Genomic DNA, 24,374 nt, shown 5'->3' with positions numbered 1-24,374 from the left:
TGTACAAATGGGTGAGTAAGGCCTTTAAAAAAGTTCCTTAAATAAGTATATATATATATATATATATATTATCGTGATACAGAGGTAAGTAGTGCCCAAATGCATATTCCCTTACTAACAGCTGGGTACAAACAATAGTCCTTATAGGTCATTGAAACATTTGTCTAAAGTGTTTTACAGGAGTGAACAGCTGTATGTGCTTCAGTGTAATCCATGGGAAATGTTGGGAGGCCTTAGTGTAACGTGCAGAAACTCTACCCACTGTGTTCCAACACTGACATCTGGTGGCCACTTTGAATTCCTGATCGTTCTGGTGAAACGAAAGTGAAAGAGTTTCGTTTTCTTCGTTATAATCGCAATGAATCGTCAAGAGCTGTAGATAGTTTCAAACTACGCTGCAGCCGAGTCTGTCGCACTGTTACTGCTGTCAGAGTTAAAGGTGAGGTGAGTCGCAATGGCATCTGATAATGATGAAACATGGGAGACTCTCATTGAAGACTTTAGGCCGAGGCTGCGAGAGCTAGTTGTGGTGGAGCGGGTTCTGGATCACGTTCATTTTATCGAAAAGGAGCAAAAGGAACAGATCAGACAAAAGGCGAGGAGCGAGGGTAACATAGCGGCCGTGGAGCTCCTCATTAACGCAGTCGTTAAGAAACCTCACACCCTCGGCTGGTTCAGGGCGTTTGTGGACGCGTTGCAAAATGGGGGTTGCGAATATGCAGCGGACTGTATGGAGTGCAAGCTCCCGGGGCCTGAGGAGGAGGCAGAGAACGATTACTGTGTCCGGCTTATTCAAGTCCTGTCTCCAGGTCTTCTGAGCATGAAGACCGATGACGTGTGTGAACACTGTTACTCTGAAGAGCTGCTCACCCATGAGGACTATGAGATTGTAAGTACACTGTAGTGAAGGAGATCTGTCAAAACACTGCTGACATTTATTTATTTATTTATTTATTTATTTATTTATCTATCTATCAGCCGAGAGAGATCGTGTCAGGCTCAAAGGGTCACATTGTGCACTCAGAACAAATGTATAATACAAACTGACAGCACATGTAGTTTGTATGTTCAGTTTGAACTTTTTCTAGTTTGACTGTTGAACTGAAACTTTTGTCCTATACATGTGTTTGTGGTTGTTGACCACAAGGTGGCAGACAAATGCACACATCCGTTTTGTAGAGCTCTGCATTTCACTCTGATTGCATAACCAGTCTGCTCCACCTATTATGTTCATCGTGTTTCGTCTTTTTTTTTTTTCTTTTTTTTTTAGATTAGAGCTGAAATAGCAAACAGAGGATCCATAAGTGGAGCTCGTGAACTTCTGAGAAACATCGTGAGAGGTCGACCAGGGTGGTTTTCAAAATTTCTCAAAATTCTGCGTGACACTGAACATCAGTACCTGTTTGAGCTGACTGGAGGTGGAGCATCACCTGACTGTGACAAACCAGGTGACTAATTTTACTAAAGCACACATTGATCATTGGGGAATTCCATCAATCTTTTGCAATCTGTTGGTGTAGAAACAAGTCCTCACCCCAACTTTATTAGAGCTCATAAACTTATGATTCATTAAAGTGTTACGAGCAGTTATCAATGATAATATCTAATACACTCAAAGCTATTTTCTTACTGTTGTTTAGGATTCAATTCTCCAATTCCAAAATGTTTTTAAATTTATTTATTGTTAGGCTCAGATGAGAAACTTCCCTCTCAGAAAGATGAACCCAAAGGAAGCGAAGGCGTCACAGGGGAGAATCCGGCATCAACTGAAAGCCGCTGCAGTAGCCCAGACTTTATGGACACCAGCACAACAGAGGATCCTGAAGACACAGGTGTCACAGAGAACCTCTGTACAATGACAAGTGAAAAAAAAAACACATAAAGATATCACCTATAACAGCTGACAGCAGTCAGAGGGGGATCCTGATTGAGTACATGTTGAACAAATCAGGTCAAGTAACTGGGTGTGTTACTCTTAGTGGTGTCTAACCACATAGATGGTTTTCATTTTATGTATAAAGGTGTTACAGGGTCATGTTCATCAGTATTGTATTGAAAGTACTTTTTTTTTTTTTTAAAGAAAAAAACTGTAACCATGTGTGTGGGTTATCATGGGTAATTGGGGCATTGCTTCAAAAAAAAAATGTAATGTAATTTAAATGTTTTAAGGGAATTCAGTTCGCCTCCCTTTTATTGGAGAGAAAGCAGAGGCTGCAGAGACAGAAGTCTCAAATCCCTTGTAAATCTGAAACTAACTGTATGGCTAGGGATAAGTGGTGAAATTAGCTTTTTGGGGGTTTTATTTGTTTGTTTTTTTTTAGTAATTTGGGTGAACTGACCCTTTAACAGCTGGTGCTGCCAACTACAGTGACAATGTTTAGACTTATCTCCTGCCTTTCTCGACTGTGATGTTTACACCTCAGCTGATATCTTTTCAGACCTGTACGAGGGAGCGAGCACTGACTCCAGACGACTGCCAAACAGCCTGGAGCCCTCACAACCAGGTGGGACTGATTCAACCTCACTCACCCTTGATGCTGTTAATGTTGTTTAAGAATGTTGGTAATCTAAAAAGAAAAAGCTTGCTCTTGTTCTGCCTCAGTAGGCCACACCCAAAAACAAAGCTCAAGTCATAGTAGGAAAACTTTATGTTGGATCTGCAGATGCCTTATAGTATCATAAAGACATTGTGTAGTAGTGGGAATGTGCTGCAAGTGGAACATTTATCTGTCCTGCCGGCTTGACACCAAAGAATATGTTCCATGTGTGCATCATGATGAACCGCATAGAGGCCAAAGAGGTACAGAGCATAGCCAGCGCTACAAATTAAAACCACATGCTGATTCTGTATTGGCGGATTGTAGAGAATTGTAAAGGAGCATTTTAGTTTGAGTCGCTGTGTAGTGGGGCCCTCCGCTACACCTCTAGGTTTATATCATTTCTAAATTCTTTGATTATTTCATAGCCACTGCATCAGCATCGTCTGTCTTTGCACTGTCATCATATGAAGTGTTTAGCTGACATTCTTTTCACACAATGAATGATTGCTTCAGGGATAACCAGCCCAGAACAGAGTAGTGGCGCATAATGTGGACTAATGAGACAATGGAAATGATCATACGAAATGAAGAAACGGAGGAAGTGTCTTTGCTTTCATTAATATAAGGTTACAGTACCGTTTGCCTCATTTATTTGAGTAATAGCTTATACCTGACCGTTGTCGGCCAGACTGCTTAGTTTGAACAGAGAAGATTACATATAAGATTGTTCCACCAGTCTGTGAAAAGTGCAAAATTGTTTGTGGGTCATCAGAAATAAACTGAGTTCAAATTGACTCACACACAGACTGACTCACACAGGCCCATGAGTTTTCTGTTCCTCTCGCTGACTGTTGACTTTTCTGTAATAAGTTTAGCATCTGGGAATTGCTGGTAGAATTTCAGGGGGCTACAAAGGCCACTGTTTCCTTCTTATTGTTGTTAAAGCTCTATCTCTCCATCGGCACAGACATGTATTTACTTTATGTAGTTGCTTGAAAGAGCACTTTAACCTCTGGCATACTAAGTCTGAGGAGGAAAATTAAAAGCCGTCTGCACTGCTGAGAAAAAAAAGTGACGTTCCGGGGGTTTGAACTCATAACTGGGGGGAAAGGGTTATAGGGTGGAGGGGCAGGGTACATGAACATTGTGCATGGTTCCTTAGTCATGTTTTATCCCTGGCCTAGACAGAGCAAGTGAGTTATAGCTTGCCAGCGACTTAAGGGCTGACTGATGTGGATCATAGCAAGTCTGCTGTCCTTAAAAACAATACCAAAATGACACAGGATGAAATGATACACCCCAAGCAATTTGACATAATATGATTAATAAATACATATAGATGTTAGCTTGTGTAAGGAAAAACAGTGCCTGATGTTTGATTATTTTTGGAAAATTTCAGGCAGTTCAATTGGCTCATGTGAATTGCTGTAGTAGATTCTGGCATAGTTTAAATCTTGGGAATTTATGGTTTGAATGAAGCAGAAATGGTCCAATAGTGTCTCTCAGTGACATGATTTATAGTGAACAGTGTTCATGTCTTAGATAAGACATGGTTTTATGGAAGTTCCACTCTGTGCTTATGTTGGTTTTGTAAATTGTTCAGACGGTTCAGAGTTGGGTGTGTTACTCTATGTGTTTTGACACTTTAATAGCAGCATTAAGAAAACATTCCACTACAAGACCAAAACCACCAACAATGACATGCACAGTCTTTTCCTGCCTGTAATTGTGGGCTGCTGACATGGACATAAGTTTTGTCTGTCTGACCCAGCAGCAGCCAGAGGCCGAGAAGACGCTGATATTGTTCTTCGAGATTATCAGATGGACGTCGCAAGACCTGCCTTGAAGGGGAAAAACATCATCATATGCCTCCCAACAGGAAGTGGTAAAACCAGAGTTGCAGTTTATATTACCATAAAACATCTGGACTGCAGGAGGGCAGAGGGGCAATCAGGAAAAGTGGTTGTCCTAGTGAACAAGGTACAACAACCAACGTCTGGTATACCTGACTTATGGCTTTGTACTATTTTGGTAACCTACTTCTGCCCTTTTTATATCCAAAGAAAACAGTCTATCTTTCAGTCAGTTTGCACATGTGGGTCAGCTCACCACAAATTGCATACCGTAAGGTTTAGATATTCCCCAGCACTTTGTTACTATCTGGCACATGTGTGATCTGCTCTGCACTGGAAAAACATCACTCCTTACTCCATTTTGGACTAAAGCTTTTCCAGCTATAAAACTATTAAGCTGAGTTTTAAAACCGCTTGAGAAATAGTGAATGGTATGTGACTGAAACTCATCACCGTGCTTCATTCTCCAATACTAGAAAGAACAGAGTCATAACTTGGCTCTTGTTGTGTCTCTTCCCTGATCCTTAAACAATGAACAATATAATCTCCTAAATCATTGCACCACTAATTTGAAACCCTGTCCCAAGCAAAGTTTAAACAAAAAAAAAAAGTTCAGGACATATTTATCTTTACCAAACTGTTATAAATAAATTCATAAATGCTGCAATTATTGTGAACACAAACAACCAACTCTCAAATCACCAGGAGCTTTGTAGTAACAGAAACACTGCAGACATGTCTTGTTTCTCTTTGTTACATTTCTTGACTTTGTAGCGCCATCGTCATAAAAATGAATTTGCACTGTTGTCTTACAGATTCCTCTTGTTGAGCAGCACTTCACTGCAGAGTTCTTGCCATTTCTGAAGCAGAACTACAAAGTGGAGAGAGTCAGTGGAGACTGCCAGCTCAAAATCTCTTTCACAGAGATTGTGAAGAAAAATGACGTCATCATATGCACGGCCCAGATCCTGGAAAACTACCTGGAGAGGTCTAACAAAGGGGAGGACGAAGGGGTGAACTTAAGCGGTATGATTTTACAGTGTTTCAGTTTTTTTTTTTTTTTTTTTTTTTTTTTTTTTTAAGTAAAGTAAATTTGATCACACAAAAACCGATGAGCATTCAAAATTAGATTAAGGCCGTGACATCCCAACATCGTTTTTTTTTTTTTAAATAAAGCTTCCTAAAACCTGCAGCTAACATCTGTCCAGACTTAAACCACAGACACTGACAGGTTTTGGAATAAGAAGCCACTCAGAGGATTCATCTCCGCAGCGTCTCCCCTGATGATACCTGACAGGATCTTGTCAAAGTATTCCGGCTCTGCTGTTCACTCCTGTTGGCACTCACCACTCCAAGGTGGAATAGCCACCTCAGTGGAACATATGCTGTTTGTTGAAACGCCTGAAAGCGTGTACTTTTTTTTTTTTTTTTTTTTTTTTTTTTTTTCCTATCTCCTGATTTCCAGGCCACACGTCTGTTCAAGCCATCAGTGTGTGGCTGATCAAATTCACATGAGAGCTGCTATCACCCACAGTACATCAAGCTGCCACTCTCCATCCTCTTTCTCTCCAGGGAGATATTTGTATCACTCTGGGTAAACTTGTATATGCGCATTTACACTTTTGTAAAATACAAAGTAGCTTAAGTTGTTCTTGAAGTCGACACTTTCCCAGCGTATGTTATTGTGTGGCTTAAACTGCTGCGTCAAAAATTCCTGAAAAAGGCGCCAGTTTGTGTGGGAGGATCTTTCTTACAGAGAGAAGCTATAATCTGTGAGGGAAAGAATCACCTCTATTTGTTTAAGAAACGTAAATAAATAAGATTAGAATAGCACTGCTTGGTTGAGAAAAGTCTCATCTTACTTAAGATGTAAGCTGTGTTGTCTCTTGATGATAATGTTACAGCCCCCAAAAAAAAACAGAAATGTAAATATTGTTTTAAAGCAAGAGGTAATCTGTCTTTGTCTCTGTTTATTCTCCCTATACTGCAGTAAACTGCTCATTTGTCTGTAGCAAGCACATTACCCAGAGCCGACTTTACGTCACATACAATACATTCGTTTATGTCTGTTGTTGTGTCTCCTGCTCACGTAGATCTGACACTGATCGTAATAGATGAGTGTCACCACACTCAGAAAGGAGGAGTCTACAACCACATCATGATGCGCTACCTGAAGCAGAAGCACAAGAACACAAGGCTGAAGAAGGAGCAGAAGCAGACCGTGCCCCTCCCTCAGATTCTGGGCCTGACCGCCTCACCGGGGGTCGGGGGAGCCACGAAAATGGATAAAGCGGTGGATCACATCCTGAAAGTAAATACCATTCTCATCTCTCTGTTCCTACCCAAAAGTGTTCATAGTAAATATAAGCTAATGCGATTTAATATAACACCAACAACACAAGGTTTGGCCTCAAAAATCAATTTAAGAGATGAATGACACATGAGCAAACATTGAATATATGCAAATCAAAAAGAGTATTTTTATTGGATTGGTTTACATTCTGCAGCTTTTAAGTGCGTCCAGCATACTCACGTGTCACTATAAACAGTTTCTGTTTTTCATCTTGTCTACAACTAAGCCCTGCCCCACTTTCTCTGACTTAGTCATCAAGGTTCCTGTTCGTCCAGCCAAGCTGCTTCCAATGTTCCACACCGCCTGTGCACTCAGCGCAGCCCTAAAGTTTCCTACTGCCACAGAAGACGAAACTTGAAAACACCCTTTAGATTTTAACTCCTTGTTATACATGCAGAGGTTTAGTAGAAACAGTGTGACAGACATGTATGGTTTTGATTCATTCTTACACTATAAATCTGTGTCTATTTGATAGATTTGTGCAAACTTGGATGCTTCCAAAATCATGACAGGGAGCCTTGGGGAATACAAAAAGGAACCAAGGAAAAAAACTTTAACTGTTGAAGACAGAAAAGAGGTATGTTTGTTTAACAGGAGATGTCAGCGTGGTAACCCTTTGATACAGTTTCTCTATGGAATGTGATTAAGAGTTTTGTATTTTTGTACAACCAAAATGTATTTTTTCAGGATCCCTTTGGTGATGTCATTAAGAAAATCATGAATGCCATTCATACCCATGCCGAACTGAGCCCAACCTGCGACCTTGGCTCTCAGAATTATGAACAGTGGGTTGTTCAAAAAAAGGTAAAAGGTGAGTAAAACTTAGAAGTGGCTGATAACTGATAACAAACAGAGATATAAAACTTGTTTCAATTATCTTTTTTTTTTCTTTCTTTTTTTAAGCTACAACAGACGAGGATCACAAAGTGCGGGTTTGTGCGGAGCACCTTCACCTGTACAACGAGGGTCTGAATCTCGGCAACACCATTCGCATGCGTGATGCTTTCAGTTTCCTCAACAAAAGCCACGAGGAGGAGTTGAAGAAAAAAATATCCCCAGATGAGGATCAGAAGATACAAATCACAGAAACTGAGAGATTCCTCTTCAATCTGTTTAAAGGTATTGTAGTGTTCTGCTCGCAGCGGCTTCTTGTGTTGCCAAGAAAACTGAAACAAAGTAGTTTTTGATTTTATTATGATCACGTCCTTTAGAATTTTATCGCGGTAGTTTGAGGCTTTAGGAAATGCGCTTTTTTAGAGGAAAAGATGGATACTGCTGTCATATCTGTTAGGTAAATATAAAGCTATATAAAGCTGGTTAGCTTATTTTAGCATAAGAGACTGGAAACAGAGATGAAGCAGCTAGCCTGGCTTTGTTTGAAGGTAACAAAATCCACTAACCAGCACCTCTAAAGGTCATGAATTAACTATTAACTATAACTATTTCTTGTTCAGGAGCAACAAACAAGACACAGTGTGTTAATTAGAAGTGCTAAGGATTTGGGCTAATTTCCCATATTTTTGCTGACAATGTTATCAATCATCTCATCTAACTCAGCTAGGAAGCAAATGAACATATTTCCCAAAATGTCGAGCTATTCCTTTAATCTCAAAAAATGACACAAAGAATTTACCTCGTTCTTCAAAATCTATGTCTTGCAGAGAACAAGGAAGAGCTGCAGACGCTCGCACAGAATCCAGATTATGAAAATGACAGCCTGTCGAAACTACAAAGTAAAATTCTGCACGAGTTCAGCAGCAGGGAGGAGGCCAGAGGGATCATTTTCACCAAAACACGTCGCAGTGCCATTGCTCTCAGCCAGTGGATTCAGGAAAACCTTAAGTTTGCTGACATTGGAGTGAAAGCCTCGTATGTCATTGGCGGAGGAGACCAGAGCGTTGTTAAACCCATGACCTCTGTGAGTGCACACCTCACAAACCACCCTACATTTGCTTCTTGAATCCTGTGCAACTTAAAATCCAATTTACACTTTTGTTTGTTTTAATTCAGGCAGAGCGAAACGACGTGTTGAGCAAATTCCGCAGTGGTGATGTCAACTTGCTGATCGCTACCACGGTGGCAGAGGAAGGTTTGGACATACCGGCCTGCAATTTTGTTATCCGGTACGGCCTTGTGACCAATGAGATCGCCATGATCCAGGTCAGTGATTACAGCAGTCAAATGAGTAAGGACCTGTTGTCTTTCTTAATGATTATTGCTGTTACATACTGTTTGTATTGACTCAGCCATCACCTTTTTCAGGCTGAAGGTAGAGGAAGAGCCGAGGACAGCACTTACACTCTGGTCGAGGTGAAGAACTCTGGGGTGGCTGGAAAGGAGTATGTCAATGAGTACCGCAAGGACATGATGCACAAAGCCATTGACAAAATCAAAACCATGAATCAGGGGGATTATGACAAACAGGTATGTTCACTTCAAAGTTTTATATTTATATTTATATTTATGGAAATTCCTATTCTTATTTTTTCATTTTTTCTTTCATCAGATCTTAGAGTTTCAGATGCAGGCCATATTGGAGGAAAAGGTGAGAGTGACCAAGAAGAAGCACAAAGACATGAAGACTGAGAACCCATCCGAAGTGAAGTTTAGCTGCCGAGGCTGCAGCCTAGATGTCTGCTCCGGCGAAGACATCCAGGTCATCGAAAACATACACAGAGTCAATGTTACGCCAGAGTTTAGGTACCAATTACAAGTTAACATTGACTTTTACATTATCCTGTACCTTTTATGTATGTTAAGTGATGTAAAAACTGTAAAGCACTATTGTTATTCTGCTCTGATCGCTAATTACACTTTTTTCTTTTTACAGTGAACTCTTCAATCTGACGGAAAACACCACTCTGCAGGAGCGACTTCTAGATTATGAGACCAATGGCTTCATATCTTGCAAGAACTGTGGGCAGGTAAATGTATTTCGTGATATTTAGTTGATTTAGTAGATTTGCTTAGAGAAGAAGAAAGATGATTTTTTTATGAACCTTGAAGGAACAGTTCAACATTGTTGAGAAAACCTTTGTTTGTTTTCTTGGCTGGATAAGATACATGCAGCAACAGTAATCAGAGGAACTAGTTTCTGTAATAGTGTACAGCTGACTTTTTAAACAGAATAAGAAAAAAGCAGCAAGTGAGTCAAGGTCAGCTGTTAATTAGAATAAGCTGCTCAAAATGGGAGAGAGCATGCATCATACGAATGATATGATACAGCTACCACCAGAGAGATCATGACCGCCTCAGATTATTATTTGGAAACCGCCCAAAATTATAGCCGAGGGGAAAAACGGCATGATTGTAAGCATTCATTAGTGCTGTCATTGAACAAGCATTTGCTTACTCAGTAGATAGACATGCATATACTACCACATCATCCCTTTTATTGTTTTTTTAACTTCTCTTTAACTTCCTCCATCGCAGAGATGGGGTTCGATGATGATGTACCGTGGCATCGAGTGCCCCTGCCTCCATGTGAAAAACTTTGTGGTGACGTGCAGTGGGAAGAAGATTGGCAAATGCACCAAGTGGAGTGAGCTGGCCGTCAAGTTTTCTGCCTTTGACTACGCTGAAAATGCAAGGCGGGTGGCAGAGAGCTCTGACGATGACGAGACAGCATGAATTCAAACTATGTAGAATCATGAAAAGGCTGATTACTTAGGCTCATACAGCATGAATTCCCCATCACACTGTGTTTAATGCAAACGCTTTCTTTTGAGTGTCACATTGTCATTAGAACTGGACTAGCCGATGGTGGTGGTGGAGCAATTTTATCATCTTACAGATATGTTAATCCACAAATCTCTGCACTTGTCAAAATGTGGGTTTGCACTGTGATTGTTGTTGATCTTTTACTATAAGATATTTACTGGTGAAACACTTGAACAATCATAAAATATACAGTATATGTAAGTGTGCATATCTGGTAACAACTAAACTGGGGGGGGGGTCGAAAAATAAATAAATTTCCTCTCAAACCCCTGAGGTCTCATGAGACGGGAGCCACTGAGCCTGTGATAGCCCCTTAGAGCCCACCTGTCAACACACATGCAGACAAACAGATGCTGATGATTTTCCATGAAACCCAACTGTTCGTGATCCACTACTACCGAGCTATTTATAGAACTGGTTTTTAACAATTGTTCCCGGCATACAGATAAGATACGTGATCTTATTGTCTGGGATGTACGAACCTATAGATCCTCATGTGTAAAAACTGTGTCCACTATTTCACTTTTTTTTTTTTTTTCTCCATTTATATTTTGAATAACTAATCCACAATATAATAAAACTCTTTTCCCCATGAATAACCTGACTTTGCTCAGAGTGAAAAAAAATAAATTAAAAAAACCTTATTATTCTTATTATGGTGAATTTGACAGTGGGAAAGTATAAATAAACATGTTGGATTGAAGTGGGAGGTAAAGCTGTAGCCGTTACCGTTTCTGCGTTCTCACATGTTGCTGACTGGTTGACTCGCGCCCTCGGTGAAAAAGCCACTTCCCAAATACCAGCAAGTTGTGCGCTCTTGGAAAGTTGCAAGCTGCTGACTTCAGGGAGTCATCTCTGCCTGGTGTCGGACTCCTCTCAGGAATGCGGCGGGAAGAGTGAGGAGTCTGCCTCAACTGAAGTAGGAGCAAGCTCAGTTTTCTTTATGTTGCCATGTTTAGTTGAAAGTCATTGTTTTCTGGAGTGAGTGTGTGTTGTAACTGTGGGCTGCTTGTCCAAGAAGTCACTTTTAAACCTAACGCCAGCGACCTGTGAGGATTATTACAGGCTGAGATCTTCACTGCGACTCCCATCTGGCATCATGGTCAGTAAATCGATTTACTATTCGCTTGTAGTTGTGAAAAAGAAGTTTTATTCATACAAAGAAAATATTTGTAAATGAAGGATTAGCTCCTGTAGACGGTGTCAAACTCTCTTTTAGGGTAAATTAGTTGGCTGCTAAACGGGAACCTGCAACGTCAGCTTGTGTTGTGTGATTCCAGAAAATTTCAGGGTGTGTGTGTGTGTGTGTGTGTGTGTGTGTGTGTGTGTGTGTGTGTGTGTGTGTGTGTGTGTGTGTGTGTCACCTTTCACAGGGCTGCAACAAGGTGCTGTGGGGGGTGGTAGGAACTGCTGTCGTCATCACGTTAATAACGATCCCGGCAGTTTATTACAGCAGTAAGTCAGAGCTCAGGCCTGTCTGTTCATTTCTGTCTGTCTGTCTGTGTTTGTGCTGCCTGTCAGTGTGACAATAACCAAAAACAGTCTGTGTAACAAAGATGCCTGCATGTTGTTCTGCCGAAATGTGTGTGTGTTTTTTTTTTTACACAGTGACAAACTTGTGACAGAACAGAAGGCGATTATATGATTTATATTAACTGTGTTTTTATGGGGGGGTCATCAGTGTAATGCCATGCCAGCGCCACCGTGTGGAGGGTTTCTCTTTTCAGATTTCACAGTAAAACTGTTCCACTCGTCACTTTCTGACATTGTTCTGAGCAGCAAAGCTCTGGTGCTAAATTAACGCAGCATCTCATCTGCATCATTTCAGAATCTGATGGCATCAAAAGGCCATTCACCCTTGAAGATTACTTCAATAACACCATAAGGTGGAGAGCCTACAATTTGTATTGGATATCAGGTACCAGTCAAGTCACCTTTGTTATACAAGTAGTTCTTTTGGGCAGCGTAATATAAAACTCTCCATGTTGTGTACAAAGCTCTCACAAGAGTATTCGTTGTCCTTCCTGTCTGCAGATAAGGAATATCTGCATAAAACAACAGAGGGGAATGTCTTTCTCCACAATGCTGAAACAAATGAGAAGTCACTATATTTGAGCAATTCAACCTTTGTAATATATATATATATATTTTTTTTTTCTTCCAATATGATCATTTTTTGAACAACAAACAATTTTATCAATGCTGAACAATATTTCATACTAATATTTCCATAATGATTTTCACTGTAGGCCCAAGTGGATGCCGCACATTACATGCTGTCTGGTGATTATAAATATGTCGCTTTTGAAAGCAATTACACAAAGGTGAGAAAGCCCTCCAGTTGCCTGTTTTTTCCCCAATAGTTCAACTTTTCAAGCGATTCAATGTAAATGTCACCTGACGTCTGCGCATAACAAACCTGATCCCAGAAGTCTGAAAATGAGATTTGTGCTTTAACATCCAACAGAAATGGAGGCATTCATTCACAGCCTCCTACTCCATCTATGACAGGGAGCGTTCGTAAGTACCCACGCTTTATTGTGAAGGTATTGCTCTTAAATAGCAGGATTTCAAAACTCAAACAAATGAAAAGCAGGTGCAACTGAATTTTTTTGTTTTTTTTTGTTACAGTGGCAATCTGTTAGATTCAGACAAAATTCAAACATCAGAGTGATAGACAGTGATTATGACCCTCAATCATTTTCATATTTCATTGCAGAACATTTGTTACGCCTGTCAATATTCCAACTGTTGTGCAGTACTTTGCCTGGGCCCCAGCAGGACATAAATATGTAAGTTTACACCATGCCATCATGTACCCTTGTCCTCACATTCAGTTGAAGTGAATAATTTTGCAGCTACTTCTACATCACTGGTTTTTACATATGTTTCCTCTATGAGTGATGCAATAATGGGCTGATTGCATTTGGCAAAATAAATAGAAAGTCCTGTAAGACTGTGAAAAACATGTCTGTGATTATGTTTATGAATCTGAGTATGGATTTGGATTTAAAGTAATTGAAAACTGAAACTACATCGTATTTCGCAGGCTTACGTGTCAGACTTCAACGTTTTTTTCAAATCTGACATCAATGCTGAAGCTGTACAAGTGACTCACAATGGGAAACAGAATGAGATCCTTAATGGTGTCCCCGACTGGGTGTATGAGGGTAAGTAATGTTCACTGTTCTAGAGGTTTGCAAATTTAATTCAAATTCAAATTCAAATAAGCTTTATTGGTATGACAGATCCGAAACCCATATTGCCAAAGCAGTACAGAAAATTATAAACATTGACAGATGATTGATTAATGATTATACAATAATATGCAAATATCAACAATAATGTTAAATACAATATAATAAAAGGCATTTTTTACAGATGTAATCACACAGAAACATGTACTACAGAGCTTGTTTCTCTCAAGATTTACCATATTTTCCAGCTATTACTGCATATTGACTTTTCTCCCTACATACAGTAGATAGGACAGTTTCTGAAGTTCTAAAAGGTGGATAAACTCAGGATATAAACATATGTTTTTTGTTTGTTTGAAAACTTCTCTCAAATCCTTATATCTGTCACAATATAATGGGAAGTGAGATTCTGTCTCAACTTCTCTTTTATGACAAATTGAGCACAGCCTGGCCTCCCAGGCTTTTTCCACTCAGTCTGCACATTGTCAGCCTTTTCCTTAGTTTTCTATTAGTCACGGTGGTCAGGTACTCTGCCACCATGTACTCTCTGTTTAGAGTCAAATAAAATTCTAACTTTGTGATTTGGTGGTTTCATTCCAATATTTGTGCAACTTTTGTTGTGAGATGATTTGGTTGGGCCAGATTGTTTTTGGTGTGTGTGGGCAGAGCTTCAGCAGCAGGTGGCATAAGGGACTCTGATCTTTGTTCAACTAGTGGCACTGAAGGGCTTTGTACTGGTAGGAGTGGGGGTCGCTAGATTGGAGGTGTATATAAAATTTGATGGCTCGCTTCTGAATTTTGATTATTAAAGGGTGTTGACCTAGTTCTGCCCTGCATGCATTATTGGCTGTGTGTCTGTGAACTCGAAGTATGTTTTTGCACAGTTCTGCATGCAGGGCTTTTAGCGGGTGTTTTTCTCCTTTTGGGAGGTCTTGGCTGGTAAGTGGACCCCACGCTTCACTACCATATAACATCTCTGTGTAAGATAGTTACTGAGTGTTTTTTTGTTTGTTTTTTTTTCCTCCAACTATTTCAGAGGAAGTGTTTGCATCTAACGGGGCAATATGGTGGTCGACAACTGGAAGATTCTTGGCCTATCTGGAGTTGAATGATACAGAAGTTCACAAAGTGGAGTTCTCTTGGTATGGATCTGAGCAATATCCTCAAACAGTGGCTGTTCCATACCCAAAGGTGGGATTTGTATATGTCTTTCTCAAGCATGTTAGTGGAAGTAGTTATTAACAGGGAAGATACCAATTAAGAGATCAGATGTTGTAGTTTACACTAAAAGTCAGTATCTACTTATATAGCAGAAACTCTAGAGGCAGTTCTCTGTTCACATTGCCCTCTCCGTAATGAATCATCCTCACACTCTCATGACATATGCTTATTCATCAAGAATGTGTCATATCATTGTGTTTGCTGAAGGCTGGATCGACACTTACCAAGGTGAAACTGTTTGTGGTTGATACAACAAATCCATCCCGCCGCACACAGGTGCTCCCTCCTGCATCCATCGCGTCCGGGTCTGTAGATTCTTCGGTTCATAGCATCACTTAAATCCTAAAACATTTAAAGCAGAGGCAAATACAATATCTTCATGGTCTGCCTTGTGTGAAAACCTTGTCACTTTCTGTTGCCTTTACTCAGTGATCACATTTTGTGCTCAGTGACCTGGGTTACAGACGAACGCGTCGCTGTGCAGTGGCTCACAAGGAAGCAGAATTACGTGGTTGTGCAGATCTATGACTTTGATGGGAGCAGCTGGAAAGAAGTACAGGTATCTGTCCCCTCTCTAATCACCTGTCTGCTCAGGGTCAGTCTTAAATGGTGTCCAATTAGATGATTTCAAGGATCATGATCAATTAATTGACTTTAATGTTCATGGCAGTAAATGCTGACGAACCGGACAATGTCTTCATGTGTCTACTCTCTATAGAAATTTGAGCAAACAAGCAGGACAGGTTGGGTCGGCCATGTAAGTTTCCAAAAAAAAGTTACCACCACTGATGCCATTAATTGATCCTCAGCATTTGATTTGATGTATGACTATAAGATATTTCCTTGTTTTTCAGTACGTGCCCTTACCTCTTTTCTTTGCTGAAGATAACCTCAGTTTCTACAATGTGATGAGTGACACTCAGGGCTACAAACATATCCATTATGTGAAAGATGTAAGTATTTTCAATTATAATCACACGAAAATATACTGTCCAGTTGCTTTCATATGCCTTTAGTCTTGAGTGTTATATTCATATCAAGAGTGTTTTGTTAAGGGCAAAGCACAACCTATTACCTCTGGGAAGTGGGAAGTCATCTACATATCCAAATTAACAAAAGATGCCATGTGAGTAATCATACTGTACATTTCTTGGAAAACTACATTAAGTTTAAAAGAATATTAGAAAGTAAATATGTAAATCTCTTTTCCACAGATATTTTGTGAGTAATGAGTACCAAGGAATACCTGGAAAGAGAAATTTTTACAAGTAAGCAAATTGTTTTTATCTGTGTAATGGCTAATCTAATTCTTTTTTTATATTATTATTTTCATTTTATTTTTGCAGCATTTTGCGTTCTTCATATTAGTTTTCCTTTTGTACCAGTTAATGTCAACATGTGCATTTACTCAAGGATCCCAAGAAGACTAGCAGACACATTAGCCAAAGCTAACTGGGATCAATGAACAAGAGAGAAGATACTACATATTGCAGCATTAGCACAAACTGAATTTCATAACTGACACGAGTTGCTACACTTGTGTTGTTGATCAGGGTTATGATTGGAAGCAGCCCGTCTACCCCTCAGTGCCTCACCTGCGATGTGTATAAGGACAGGTGTCAGTACAACTCGGCTTACTTAAGCTTTGACGCCTCTTACTTCCGAATGGACTGCTTCGGTAAGTTACCCCCCCCCCCCCCCCCCCCCCCCCCCCCCCCCCCCCCCCCCCCCCCCCGCCCCCCCCCCCCCCTCCCCGCCCGCCCCCCCCCCCCCCCCCCCACCCCCACCCCCCCCCCCCCCCTACTCCTCTAAAGCAATGATTCATCCACGGTCAATGTGTGGAAAATAATTTGTGGTGTGGAGCATGTGTGAACCATAATCTGAGCTAAATTAGGCATCGCTAAAGTCGTACAGAAGAACAGATGTGTCATCAACTATTTGTACATTTCCTGTTTTTTTTCTTTTCTTTTCTCCAGGACCTGGATTGCCCCTCTACACACTCATGGACAACAGGGGCTCAGGTGCACGTATGTATGCTGGCAAGATTTACCAAGTTTCATGCTTTGACCCCAAGCCCACTGTTGAATTACTTATCCCATTTTCTGTGCTGGTCAGATGTTCACAGATAGACAGATTACTATTTATATATATATATGTATATACATGTACTAACTGTCTTTGGTTGCACATAACTGATTGTAGGCTACACTAGACCAGGTTTGGTTCCAGTAATCAAAAACAGTTACACAGATTTTGTTTCTTATGACTAATGCAAACCTGCCCAAGTTTCTTGTTGTTATTTTCACACCTTAAAATGATCATAAAGTGTAATAAATCTTTGAAAATGCACTTCTGCAAACCACACTAGATGTTTGTGGTGGATTTGATGGACTGTCATTTTGTTTGTAGACCTGTCATTTTCATGCATTTACTGACTTTTGTAACCGCAGTACACATTGGTTTGAATACGGTTCCAGCTTGAGAAACAAACAAAGTAGGCTGAGAAAAAAAAAAAGAAGAGGACCACAAGAAAGGGAAGGGCTCATTGCATGGCGTCACTGGTGATGATTACACCAAGCTCTACAATGTATTTTGTATATGTTTTTGATGTAATACTTGAAATGATTTTCTGTTTGCTTTTATATTTGATATATTATATAAAATTATATTTGTTTTTCTCTTATTTTTTTTTTTTTTTTTTAGAGCTCTCCGTCCTTGAAGACAACAAGGAGCTGGAAGATATTCTGTCAGAAATCCAAATGCCAAAGATGCAGCACGGCACACTGAAGATTGCAGGATTTGGTGAGACAGTACATGTTTGAACGCCCCCTCCAGAAATGTTCGAAGACATAAAATATTCTGCTTTGAATGATAATTTGATTTTTAATGGTTTTTCCACAAAAAAAAATTAAGAAACTAGTTAAAAATTCCTTAAAGCACATTTCAGCCTCCTAGTGTCCAACTCTGCACATACATCACTGTGCAGGGTGAATGTCAAACATCCAAGTAAAGTAACACACTCGTTTGTCGGGGTGGGGGTCGTGTAGTGTAGGGGGACTACAGTTGATCATATAGGAAGTTCCAAATGAGGGTTTTACTGTTAATGATTTAAAAAGTGACATCCTCCCTTTTAAAGACTTAAATCATGTAATATAATTGGTGGATTAGCACTGGAGTAAAGATTTTCTCAGAGCAGAAACACTGATGTTTATAAGAGACTAAATTTAGATGGATACATGTTATTTCATTTTCTAATTACACCTTCATATTTGACATTTCCTAACCTATGTTTTTCTCGCCACAGATCTTTGGTACCAAATGATGTTGCCACCAAATTTTAAGAAATCTAAAAAATATCCTCTTCTCATCGATGTGTGAGTGAACGACCCTGCTCGGCACAACATCCCATTATAACCTAGGTGAACATCTGTTAATGAGACGATACATGCTGCCGCTGTCCTGTGCAGGTACGGTGGCCCCTGCAGTCAGAGAGTGGACTATCGATTCAAGCTGAACTGGGGCACGTACCTCTCCAGTTCACATGGGATCATCTTCGCCAGCTTTGATGGAAGGGGGAGCGGCTACCAAGGTGATGAAATCTTGCACGCAATCTACCGGCGTCTTGGGACGTTTGAAGTGGAAGATCAGATAACAGCTGTGAGGTAAACATCCAGTCACCTCTGTGACATCACACGCATTGCACCATTCATAAAAACATGATTACTGGGAAGGTAAAACTGTGGTTTAGTTGATCTCCAAATATGTCTCTATTGCTTTTGCTGGATAATAAATGATTTCTGTGTTATAGGAAATTCATTGACATGGGTTTTATCGACAAGGACAGAATAGCAATATGGGGCTGGGTAAGTTGTGCTATGTCTTGTTGCTCTCTGTATTTCTCACATACTTATCTTTGTATTTAATGTTGTTGCACTAATTAATTTCATCCCTTCTGATCTTCAGTCATATGGTGGTTACGTGACCTCAATGGCCTTGGGTGCTGGAACTGGGCTCTTCAAGTGTGGAGTAGCAATTGCCCCAGTTGCAAAGTGGGAATATTATGGTGGGTGTACATGCGTGCATACTGTAGTATATATTGCTACAGTTTATTCTGCGAGCACAGTACTCCTTCTTTGACGTCATTTCTGCACTGGAATTAAAAGATTAGACTGATACACTTCCTTTTAACTGCGTGTTCTGATGTGCATCATGGCTACGTCACATGTCCTGTACTCGTTGGGAGCATGGGTTCAGGAGGTCCTCAGAAATAAATGCCATGCGTCCAAGAGGTGCAATTCACCACATGACCGGGGGGGGGGGGGACTATCGAAAAGCAACTTGTCCCCATGACATACCAACTAAAGTGTCACCGCTGCCGTTCCTCTGCCGTGATCTCAACATCACCAATATTGTAACCCCCTCTAGTGTCTTCATGGTTTTTGTTTACTTTGTGCCAAAGTGGAAATTCAAATGGAAGCTGCTCTTTTTTCATCTGGGGATGATTGGGCCACACTAGTAGGCAAACAAGAATGTGAACAGACACTTGTTATTGCAGCTGTCGTCTACGTGTACGCATTGAAAAAACGCAGCGACCTTATGGCGTTGTCAGACTACCCGTGGACAGTTTTGGCAAACACACTACCCATAATGCAATTCGACTGCTGACAGTTCAGTCAGAAATTTCATCTTCTGGGAACTTCTCTGCTTGAGGGTAGCAGCTTTAACGCTACTTCCCAAGACCTGTAAACAGGCTTTGATGTGTGAAGTCAGTGTGATATAGTTTATGTTTGCATAGTGTGCACTGTACAGTTGTGGTATTGTTTTTCTTTTGCAGATGCAGTCTACACTGAACGCTACATGGGGAAGCCCACAGAGAATGCAGACGCTTACACAGTAAATATCAAACTGTGATAATCAGCTTTTCAAACTGCAGCACATTTCTGACTAGAGGCACATGTGGTTAACTGTAACATGTTTCTTTTGTTCAACAGAATTCCACAGTGACGGCCAGAGCGAAGAACTTCAATACTGTAGACTATCTATTGGTTCATGGCACAGCAGATGGTATGTTCATTCGTTTCATTCAAATACTCTTCACCTTGACATGTGATAGCTCTATTTCTGATCAGTGTACCAAGTAACACACTAAAGCCTTGAACAAACAGACTCTGATTGCCTTGATGGAAACTTGAGCTTCGATGTTCAGTCACGTAGTGACAGCACTGTCTTTCCTATAGACAATGTCCATTTCCAGCAGGCAGCACAGATCTCCAAAGCTCTGGTGGACGAGCAAGTGGACTTTGAGACAATGGTAAATATTGGCTCAGGGAAGTGGGAAGATTGGCAATGATGGTGTTGATTTAAAGAAGGTTTCAAATAGAAAAAAAAGTGTTATTATCTAAAATATACATTTTTCAAAATGTGCATGCGATACATATGCTTTACATGTGAATCTGAATTTTGCTCTATGCACCAATATGATTTTGTGTTTATTTCAGTGGTACACTGACAAGGACCATGGTCTCAGTGGATCAGCCCTGCGTCATACATACAACCACATGAGTCTCTTCCTGCAGAAATGCCTCCTTCATCCCAAATAGATGTGAAGAATGTGACAGCATTTATAGTGAAGATCATCACAATGTTATTTTGTTTTCTAATTTGTGTATTTTTTTTATGTTATTGATTTTCTGAAGTGTCCAATTGAACGTTTTGTGGACGTTTTTATGTGCAATGGATATTCGATTATTTGTACAAATGAGCGTTTGTATTTTTTGTGGAACTTTCGTCAGAATATGTGATGTTTAAAACATACTAAATCCATTGCATGCATTTATAGTCATTTTGTGAATATGATAACATACAATATCAAAATTGCACTGCACTGATTTGTTGTAGAATGGTGTCATTTATGTTGCAGTCATGTTGTAATGAAGGTAAAATAAACATAATTTTGAAATATTCATTATTTATTATTTCATTATTTTAACATGAAAATTATAAAGAAAGAATATTAGGTTAAAATATATATGTCTATAATATTTTCTTTAATAGAAAAAGAAATAACTAAAATGAACAACAGCTTTTGTTTTAATTTAAACACGTATAGATTCCAGTATTTATTTGTCAGAGTAGAGGTCATGTTTGATTATGACACCTGAAGTAGCAGCTTTCATCATTCAGATGTTGGAACTTGTGTGGAAATGTTTTTTTTTTTTTCCAAGTCAAATACATTCAGTGGACTGAGACGGAAGCTGACTAATGGGTTGAGAGTAACAGAGGACATGCTGAGGTTTCTGTGACGGGGGAGTCACCTGGGAGAGTGCTGCTCAGCTCCACTATATAAGACGGAGCAGATCAAGAGGGGACCAAGAAACAGCTCCAGAAGCCGAGAGAGAAGAAGGGCACCAGTCAGCGCACTTTACAATCCCTCTCTCAGACGCTCAACAGGAAGGAGCACAGGTGAGGATTTTTTGTACCTTAGTTCTTTCTAAAAATCCAGAATATCTTGTCAATATAAACTTTATTATTCTAATGTGCTTTAGTGAAATATTCTGTTTTTCTCTCTCTCTCTCTCTCTCTCTCTCTCCTTGCACATCTTTCAGAAGCTCAAACAATGAAAAGCGCCTACTCTTTAGCTGGACTCCTGCTTCTCATCATCATCCAAAGCAGCTGGCAGGTGCCAGACCAGGACACAGATCGAAACTCCATGTAAGATCTACTTTCAGCTTGATTTCGTTCTCACATGGATCATTGATGGCACCATCCTCAGCTGTGTTTTATCAAAGATTTAGATCTTTGGAAGCAATCAACCAGATGTTAATATTGTTCATATGTCCCAGTGGTTCAAAGCATGTTTCTGAGGGTTGCAGCATGGTGTAATAGCAATTCAGTAGAGCTATCGTCAAAACTATTCAGGCATGCTACATTGCCACTGACTCTTCCACATGTTGCATCAGTTAGGGAAAGTTTATTTTTTATATATATATATATTCCTTTTTTCAACAAATACGTTTGATGCATTTTAAAGACTTCTTTCTTTCACAAATTGTCATTTTAATATTTTAATGTTGCTAGTTATAATGTGGTTTCACCTGTTGCTTGTAAGTGTAGCACCTTCTGATGCATGACAACCCTTTTCCAAAAGCATTGCTGATTGTTCACTGAATCTTTTGAAAATGCAATTTCACAAGCAAGGACCAGAGCATCAGTGAGATCCAAATTACTACACTATTACAGTTGTGACGATTGATTATGAAATGCACGAGTAGTGATTGGCGGATTAGAATGATGGAGCAGGATGAAGAGCTGTGACCGTACAAGAGAGAAAAGGGGGCAGGGAGGCTAGGTAGGGCATGAACACTGAGAACAAACAGGCAGGTATGCAGGGCAGGTAGGCAAACAGGAAGGGGGACTGTTTGATGTGAGAGTGTCTCCTGCTCGGATCATTCATTTCTTTTCCATGGCTTTCCTAGGTTACTTACTGAAAACTCCATGTTGACCGAACCCATTGAGCTCCCATACATGAAGAGACATTCAGAGGGAACATTTTCCAACGACTACAGTAAATACCTGGAGACAAGAAGAGCTCAAGACTTTGTCCAGTGGCTAAAGAACTCAAAAAGAAACGAGTGAGTGTCTCCTTTTCTTACTCAATCTCCTCAATTTGGTTTCATACTTTGAACTATTTCAAATATACAGTATTGGTTTTTGCATCTGAACCACTGATGTGAATTCAAGTGAAACAATTTTAGTTACATATACCGTTATTGTGACTGCATCATCTATATGCATCTGTTTGTACAGGAGTCTATATAGACGCCATGCAGATGGCACCTACACCAGTGACGTGAGCTCCTACCTGCAGGACCAGGCAGCCAAGGAGTTTGTGTCCTGGCTGAAGACTGGCCGAGGCAGGAGAGAGTAGACTCGACCACAGAGCCCCACCAGCTCCCTGAATAATGCAACAGTTCCCACCGACTCTGTGCCATTATATGTGTCACAATCTGTACTTGCCTTTTCCTTGGTCATGCTATTAAATTCAATAAGGAGCTCAGTCGGCCTTCAGTGGTTGAAGGTAATGTTGTCAAAATGCAAAAAGTTACTGTATGTTTTAAATGTGTCTCTATCATAAATGCTGTGTGATTTTTTATTTTTTGATCTAGCGTTCACATTATGATTGTTTCTCTTTTTTTTTGGCATTTTCATCTTTCTTCTCACATAAACTTGGAATAATAAGATACAATAACGTTATTGGTCTGAATTTCAAGTTTAATGATAATGTTTTAGGCACAGGATCCACCTGTTAATGTCCGTCAGTAATTGAATAAAAGTGTCATTTTAATCAATAGCAGTTTCAGAGAGAATATTTTTTTCATACACAGTTGGTTAATGAGAATATAAAAGCTGCTGAGCATCTTCATCAAATATTATTTTTGAATACCAATGTTAAAAAACAAGATTTGACGGTGTGCACCATTGGTTTGTCTTAATCCTCCTGTTTATGGGGGCAGAACAAAAATCAATAAACACGCTGCTCTCCAGGGAAAAATGTGCTCTGGGATTACTACCTGGTAACAAGATGATGTGTGTCACCTGTCAGCTGTTCACTGGAGAAGGATTTCCCAGCGATGCTCTGACAGCACGCCAAGGAGGGTTATGCTAAATGAAAGAAAAGGAAATTATGTCAATCAAGTCGGACTCAATGGGAACACTGACTGGGTCGACACTCTTGAGTTGCTCCTGGCACTGAAACAAAACAATAATTCACGAGCCAGCAGTTTGACATGCTGAGGGATGTGCCACATCTCGAAACTGTCATCCGTGGCGCATCAAACCATCTGTTGATTACAAAAGCCCTGCCCACTCCTGTCTGGGCCAAATCTCTGAAGGTTAGAAATGGGCATTCCTGCTCAGCGGGTACTATGTCAATAATTACCACACATGTGCACCCACTTAATCATTTGACAGCTGATCTGATGTGGTTTGGGCCTAAACAATATTGTTTAAGTAGCTAGGATACTGTAGAAGACTGTGTTTACTGATCAAGAATTGATAAGCACGCATGACGCATCTTTGTTTGAATTTTTGTGCGATTTTTTTTTGCAATATTGGGCCTTATAAATAAATTTGACTTGACCCAGTGTGAACAAGGTGCATGAAGTGTTCCTCGTTTTATTATTACTTCACACAAAATCACCATTACTCACCAGTTACCTGGTTGACTTCTGTCCCCTCAAGTAAAGATGTGTCATGATACTAATTAGCAAATTATTACTTGCAGATTCACTATAAGCATAGTAACCAATTGCAAGTAACAAGAAAGCATAAATTCATGATATATCCTGCATGAATTCACGTATTAAATCATGAGCCATGCATTAGTCACACATTACATTTGTGTTTTGTACTAGTACTGTAAAATTTACCCATCTTTCCATTGTTGCAGTGCACAGTTAGGATTGAATGTATGTGACAATAACAAGACAAA

The 24,374-nt window shown here is 40.0% G+C and overlaps 3 protein-coding genes across 4 annotated transcripts; all 3 read left to right on the top strand.

The window, feature by feature from the left end:
* The first annotated feature begins 325 nt into the window (after nucleotides 1–325).
* ifih1 (interferon induced with helicase C domain 1) lies at nucleotides 326–11,072 on the top strand. Of its 2 annotated transcripts, none has more exons than XM_022740751.1 (16): nucleotides 326–889; nucleotides 1,271–1,448; nucleotides 1,689–1,832; nucleotides 2,439–2,504; nucleotides 4,312–4,520; nucleotides 5,209–5,419; nucleotides 6,487–6,704; nucleotides 7,222–7,323; nucleotides 7,434–7,557; nucleotides 7,650–7,865; nucleotides 8,408–8,664; nucleotides 8,757–8,906; nucleotides 9,009–9,170; nucleotides 9,253–9,446; nucleotides 9,577–9,670; nucleotides 10,179–11,072. In XM_022740751.1, exons 1-16 carry the CDS (start codon nucleotides 455–457, stop codon nucleotides 10,374–10,376), a joined length of 2,958 nt encoding a protein of 985 aa, XP_022596472.1. In that variant the 5' UTR covers nucleotides 326–454; the 3' UTR covers nucleotides 10,377–11,072. The 2 variants fall into 2 exon arrangements, with proteins under 2 accessions (XP_022596472.1, XP_022596473.1); XM_022740752.1 differs by having other exon boundaries at nucleotides 4,315–4,520; nucleotides 10,179–11,071.
* A 255-nt stretch (nucleotides 11,073–11,327) lies between these two features.
* LOC111218472 (dipeptidyl peptidase 4-like) lies at nucleotides 11,328–20,845 on the top strand. Its single transcript, XM_022740798.1, has 26 exons — nucleotides 11,328–11,568; nucleotides 11,840–11,921; nucleotides 12,295–12,384; nucleotides 12,501–12,595; nucleotides 12,716–12,790; nucleotides 12,934–12,986; nucleotides 13,186–13,258; nucleotides 13,516–13,636; nucleotides 14,700–14,854; nucleotides 15,092–15,189; nucleotides 15,314–15,443; nucleotides 15,603–15,641; nucleotides 15,739–15,837; nucleotides 15,940–16,010; nucleotides 16,099–16,152; nucleotides 16,438–16,562; nucleotides 16,861–16,911; nucleotides 17,588–17,686; nucleotides 18,189–18,258; nucleotides 18,352–18,546; nucleotides 18,693–18,747; nucleotides 18,848–18,947; nucleotides 19,719–19,777; nucleotides 19,876–19,948; nucleotides 20,122–20,195; nucleotides 20,383–20,845. The coding sequence occupies exons 1-26, from the start codon at nucleotides 11,566–11,568 to the stop codon at nucleotides 20,482–20,484; spliced, it is 2,241 nt and encodes a 746-aa protein (XP_022596519.1). The 5' UTR covers nucleotides 11,328–11,565; the 3' UTR covers nucleotides 20,485–20,845.
* Nucleotides 20,846–21,326: 481 nt separating this feature from the next.
* gcg (glucagon) lies at nucleotides 21,327–22,956 on the top strand. The gene is made up of 4 exons (XM_022741059.1): nucleotides 21,327–21,346; nucleotides 21,490–21,595; nucleotides 22,360–22,515; nucleotides 22,691–22,956. Exons 2-4 carry the CDS (start codon nucleotides 21,501–21,503, stop codon nucleotides 22,809–22,811), a joined length of 372 nt encoding a protein of 123 aa, XP_022596780.1. The 5' UTR covers nucleotides 21,327–21,346; nucleotides 21,490–21,500; the 3' UTR covers nucleotides 22,812–22,956.
* The last annotated feature ends 1,418 nt before the right edge of the window (nucleotides 22,957–24,374 follow it).

This window comes from Seriola dumerili, unplaced genomic scaffold, assembly GCF_002260705.1.
Source record: "Seriola dumerili isolate Sdu_G_001 unplaced genomic scaffold, Sdu_1.0 BDQW01000052.1, whole genome shotgun sequence".
NCBI lineage: Eukaryota > Metazoa > Chordata > Actinopteri > Carangiformes > Carangidae > Seriola > Seriola dumerili.
The sequence above is the reverse complement of the archived record's forward strand: the minus strand, read 5'-3'. Positions and strand labels throughout refer to the sequence as shown.